The sequence below is a fragment of the Lathyrus oleraceus genome, chromosome 5 (genome assembly GCF_024323335.1).
Source record: "Lathyrus oleraceus cultivar Zhongwan6 chromosome 5, CAAS_Psat_ZW6_1.0, whole genome shotgun sequence".
Taxonomy (NCBI): Eukaryota; Viridiplantae; Streptophyta; class Magnoliopsida; order Fabales; family Fabaceae; genus Lathyrus; species Lathyrus oleraceus.
The window spans coordinates 227,140,028-227,146,345 of NC_066583.1; the positions used below are offsets into that span (position 1 = coordinate 227,140,028).

General features: G+C 32.1%; 1 protein-coding gene across 1 annotated transcript; it reads right to left on the reverse strand.

Moving 5' to 3' along the window:
* Positions 1-3,657: 3,657 nt before the first annotated feature.
* On the reverse strand, positions 3,658-5,758 carry LOC127083174 (probable xyloglucan galactosyltransferase GT14). Its single transcript, XM_051023421.1, has one exon. It carries the CDS (start codon positions 5,655-5,657, stop codon positions 4,227-4,229), a length of 1,431 nt encoding a protein of 476 aa, XP_050879378.1. The 5' UTR covers positions 5,658-5,758; the 3' UTR covers positions 3,658-4,226.
* Positions 5,759-6,318: the final 560 nt, after the last annotated feature.

The window sequence follows — 6,318 nt, forward strand, 5'->3', positions numbered from 1 at the left end:
ATTTTGATACAAGTAAGTTGATCTCTTTCTCGAACCAAAGGCTCATGATACCATTTGTTGGAAATCCACCACAACCTATGGAGAATTTCTATCAATCTTGATGAACAAGATTGTTATCAACCACGCAATGACAATGAAAAGAAAAGAAAATTTGAGAAAGAAAGAAAATAAATGTTTGAGAAGAAGAAGAATATTTTCCGCAGAGTTTCTTTCTGCCCACAACCTGTGGAAAACTTCTTTATTCACTTTGCAACTGCAAAATTCTGTGAATACAATGTTATGACTTCTCTATTACAAGAATAAAGGTTACTCCCTCTATTTATAGATTTATATTAACTTACTCCCTAAGCCAAAGCCCAAAATAGTTAACACTATTAAAAATAGTCCTAAGTCGAAATCCTGGGTGAAACAACATGCTTCGACACTTCGACACACTAATACAACTCAACACACTAGGTGATTCGACACTCTCTTGCTTATGTCGAGCAACCTGCTTTGACACAAGGAATTATAATTCAACACACAACCTAATTCATTGTGTATAAGCTATCTACATTCATCATAACTCTTAGTCTTCTGAGCACTTCGACTTGCATTCCCTTCGTCATGATGTCTGCGATCTCATTCTCAGTTCTGCAGTGTTCCAGATCCATCTTCCCATCTGCTACATGCTCTTGAAGATAATGGAACCTCATTTCAATGTGCTTGCTTCGGCCATGTGCTATCAGACTCTTCTCCATATTGATAGCTGACATGTTGTCGATCTTCATGGTAATTGCTCCATTACTCTTCGTTGTTATCTCTTCGACCTGATTCACCATCCACGCTGCTTAACATGCACAAAGGAAAGCAACTATGTATTATTCTTCGCACGACGATAATTTCACTACTGGCTCATTTCTCAAACTCCAAGCAACTGGTGCACCACCTAACATAAACACATAGCCAACTGTGGATTTTTGATCTTCAACATCACTACACCAACTTGAGTCATTGTATCTCATTAGTTTGCATTCTTTTCCTTCATCAATTACAGGAAACAAAATGCCATAGTCGATAGTTCCTTTCAAATACCTTAGTATCCTCTTCGCCGCTGCTAGATGTGATACCTTTGGATTCTGTATGAATCTACTCACTATACCTACATTGTATGCTAAGTCAGGCCTTGTATGACAAAGGTATCGAAGTGACCCAATAAGTCTTCTATATTGGATTGGGTCGACATCATCTTCATCTGAATCTTTCGACAGTTATAATCTGGGCTCAACTGGAGTCAAAGTTGGGTTGCAATCTTGCATCTCAAATCTCTTGAGTATTTCGCCTGCATACCTTCTTTGATACATCATCAAACCTCTACCACTCTTGTAGAATTCGATGCCAAGAAACTATGAAATGCCACTCAAATTTGACATTTGGAATTCCTTGTTGAGATCAGCTTTGAAGTCTTCGATCTCTTTCTTGTAGCTACCTGTTATCAACAAGTCATCGACATAAAGACATAATATAAACAATTCACTCTTGCTTCTTCTTACATATACTCCATGTTCAGTTTTTCACTTTACATATTCCTTCTCCTTTAGAAATCCATCAATCTTCTTGTTCAAAGCTTTTGGAGCTTGTTTAAGTCCATACAGGGTTTTATGCAGCCTGTACACCTTTCTTTCTTTACCTTGTTTCACAAACCCAACTGGTTGGGCAACATAAACTTCTTCTTCTAAGGGGCCATTCAGGAATGCACATTTCACATCCATCTGACACATTTGTCAGTTGTTCATGTTTGCTAGACCAACAACCAACCTGATTGTTTCGATCCTAGCAGCAGGTGCAAAAACTTCATCGAAGTCGATTTCTTCTTTCTGAATAAATCGTTTCGCCACAAGTCTCGCCTTGTGTCGAGTCATTTCTCCTTTGGGATTCAACTTCACCTTGTACCCACTTCACATCGATTGCCTTCTTGTCTTAGGGAAATTCGACAAAAGACCAAGTGTTGTTGATTTTGATTGACTTTAGTTCTTCGTTCATTACTTTCACCCACTTTGAATCTTTCAATGCCTCGGCTGCATTTACTAGTTCGACATCTGCGTAGGAAGCATAATGTACTAGCTCACCTTCTTCATTGACCACATCATCTGATGTAGTCACACATGCTTGCGATCTTGCAAGCATGTGTCTTGTTCTTTGGGGTCTACTTGGGTCTGCTTCACCTCTGACTTTTTGTCGAACTTCTCTTTCGACTTCACTAGTTGGTTCATCACATAAGATTCTCACGAGCACGTCCCTGCTGATCACTACTTGCTTGTTCATTGGATCGAACAACCTGTATCCTCCATTATTCACCGGAGAGTTTTTCATTAGGGAGCATTGAACATTGTGAGGCTTCTTCTTTTTAGAGCAACACCTTTGTGAGAGACACACTACATATTCATCCAAAACTTAAGGTGATAGGTGAGTGAGTTCTCTCACTTATAAATACTAAAGTCTCCATATTTCCAACCAATATGAGACTATTATCTACACTACTCATACTTGATACATTTTCAACAATTTCAACTATTTAGCATGTTTTTTACCAATTATTTTGCAGAAGTTTAAAATTACCACAAAAATATTGATAAAAAAAACTAAAATTTCGCGTCAGTTTAAAACCGTAGTAAAATAGTTAAAAACTGAAGAAAAAATAACTGAAATTAAAATTTTACGTCAATATAAAATCATCGTTAAATAGTTGAAATTAAAAAAAAAACTCAAAATTCGAGAGATCTATAGAGAGTTATTACTATTGTTGTTAACTTACCAAACATTCTTACTAATTTTATCTACTTACCAAACATTCTTTGGTTCGCTTCATTATAGCTTTAAAATAAGTTGTTCATTTTTATGATTTGTTATTTGTTTTGTCTTCATTTAGGTGGTCTTAAGCCAATTTTTCTCTATATTTTTAATGTATTGATACATTTGTTTGTTTTAGATGCAATGATTAAATTTCAAATCGAAGGTATAAAATGTTATATTCATAAGAAGGATGATCGATATACATAAAATCTTAAATTTTGAGTGGAAATAGTGTTTTTATCTTTTGTGGTTGTGGAAAGCAGGAGCTAGATCCTATTATAGAAAATCTAGGAATTCACTTGTAAGAGAGTTTATTTCAGTGTTATACTGTCTAAATAAATAAAATGTTAAATTTACAATAGACAATGTATGAGGGCTTCTTCAATACCCAAAATACTTCTTGTGCCAAACTAGAGTTTTTTTTTTTTTTTTTAAATATAACTAAGTTATTTGGCTGTTTAAAGAAAAATTATATAATTTTTCAAAAAGATATATTATAAAAATGATTTTAAAAAAAGTTCTATAAATTAACTTAAATATTTTTTTAAAAATTTTAGTATCCAAAAAAGTCATAATAAATTGATAGAATACCTAAAATAATATTTTATAAAACATATTTAAACTATTTTTTAGTTAATTTTTATTTAGAAATTTTCTATATAGATATAAAATAAAAATCATTTAAAAAAATTAAACTCTTTATCACACTGTAAAAATAAATTAAGGTTTAATAACTACTAGTATAAACTGTAATTAAAAGAAACATTTTTAAGTCTTAAAGTTCAATTATATTGTCATTCCGAAAACATTCATGAGGGGATGAGATAAACAAATTTAAAAGTAAACTATCACTTTGGACTTTAGCAAAAGAAAAGTAGTATTGACCCCTCAAAAAAGTGGTCTTTGCAATTCTTTTGTAGTCAAAAAGACAACAAATGGCATCTTTAGGGTCATGGAAAATTACCCTTAATCAAAGCCTATAATAAGGGATTTTCCAATTAGAATCTACATGATTTTTATGTCCTGTCTCAACTCTACCTCTGTGACTATATTAAATGCTACCCAAATTTCATATGTTACATTACATGCCATTCACATGCATCCCATACCATACCTCTTCTATTCATCAATATGACCCTCTAAATTCTCAGCATTGTCCATTTTTTGTCGGCAAAATGAATATGCAACTGAAGTACACAGTAACTTCAACTGTCGGCAAAACAATAACTCTAAACTTTGTAAAAAAATATAAATGTAAACCAAGAAGCAAGCATAGTGAAAAATCAGAAAATATGTAAAATTTTAACTATGAATGCTTCTGTTCAAGTAAAAACCAGTATAAATTATCATCGTAATAGTAAACTAATTGTATTATTGAATGGACATAACACTATCTAGTTATCAGAAAATGTATACTTATAATGATCTTCATCTGCAAAACCAATACTAGGATCTCTCCCTTTCCTAATCTCTTCTCTTACATTCTCAATTCTTTCAAGTATCCCTTTCAATGCTATATCAAATGCATCATCAAAATTATCTAACTTACCTCTAGGATCTGCATAAACAATTTTCGGAATAAGTTTTATAACCTCTTCTCTCATTGCAATCACTTCATTCTCAGGAATCTTCAACAACACCTTTCTAATATCAACGTTCCATTCTTTCACATCCTTCACAGGTATATAAACAGAATATTCACTTCTGTTTTTCGGAAAATGCCACTTGTATTGCGAATAAGCAGTACCGGGATGAAAAAACACAGGAATACAACCGGCTAAAATCGAATCGAAAATCGATCTTCTTGTGTATGAATCACCAGAGGGTTGCAAAGAGAACACAGAATTTTCAAACACTTTCATAACATTAACAGGATCATCACATTTCTCAGAGCTACAATCAATGAACTTGCACGAACTCGAACCTCGACACTGTTTTATAATTTTCCCCCTTATAGAATCTTCAAGCTCAGGCCTTGGTGCTCCTGTGAAAGTAAACAAGAACTGCCTCTTTTGATGTCTGATTTTACTCTGCCATTGATAAACATCGTTATCGAATAACGGATGAAACGAAGTCGGATACGGTATCGCATAATCATTATTCCATGAACTACCCTCGACTGCTAACATAGACATATTCATAGATTCAGGTAAAAACCTAAACTTACTACCCCAATAAGCCAAATCATCAAACTGCCTTCTAAAATCCCAAGAAATTCTACCAGAAATAAGAAAATGATCTCTCCCCCACATTCTCTTCCATTCGGGTTTCTCCACAAGCCATCTCACAAGCTCAAAACCAGAAGAATCTCTGACAGTAAGATTAGCCACCCAAAGAAAACGACTAATATCAAGACCAATATACGACGGAACAAAAACAGCAGAAGCTAAAGCCGAATCATTCGTCAAACATTCATAACTCTTCATCCTATTATGAAAAATAACCTCCAACGAAAACTGATTAGTTGCATACCAAGTGTTTGTTAAAAGAATATCACTAAAATTTTCGTTTTTAATCTCAGGACCCAAACCCATGTTGTTCATATAAGGACACATGTTGGGTTGATCGGTTCCTCGGGTGAGAAATTGACAGTTTTGAAGGAGAAACTGGTTGAAACGAGATGGGATGTTTTGGATGAAAACGTAGCGGCCATGGCAGGAATCAGTGTTGTTGATTGAGAAAGTGATGACAGTGTTGGGAGATTGAAAGTTGTTTGAATAATGAAAACGTAGAAATAATGAGAATAAGAGAAAGGAAATGAGAAAAGCGAACCAGAGTTGGTGATGATTGTTGGAAGTTCGAGAGATGATAGCAGGGTTTTCCATTGATGTTTACACTTCAGTTCAAACTGTGTGTTTGAATGAGTTAGAGAAACCCTTCTTATTTTTCAGAGAAATAACATGTAAAATTGTGCCTTTTAAATGTTAAAAAAACAAATGTGGAAAATATTGTCTTTGAAATTATAGATTTATGAAAAAAAGAATTATAGACATTTTTTTTGTTAAACATATTTTTTTGTTTTCGACTTTCTTAATACTCAATCCATTCCAAAATAGACCTATTTATCTATAAAAAAAAATTGTTTTAAAGTGACAGTTTGATATAATTTTTATTACAAATTTAACTATTTTATCAACATTGTTATCTGATTAATATTATTTGCATTTTTTTTAATTATTATTTTTAATTTATATTTCTGATGAAATTATATATATATATATATATATATATATATATATATATATATATATATATATATATATATATATATATATATATATTGAATTTAAATTATATATACTATTGTTTTTTTCAAAAAATATACTTAAAATATAAAGTAATATTTGATAATAATAATTGATTGATGCTCTAAAATATTTTTATACTAACCGTATATATAAATTATATTCTAAATTATTTTAATAAAATAATTTTAAAATTTATAATATTTTTAATCTATGTAAATTTATGGAAAAAGCGAGATAT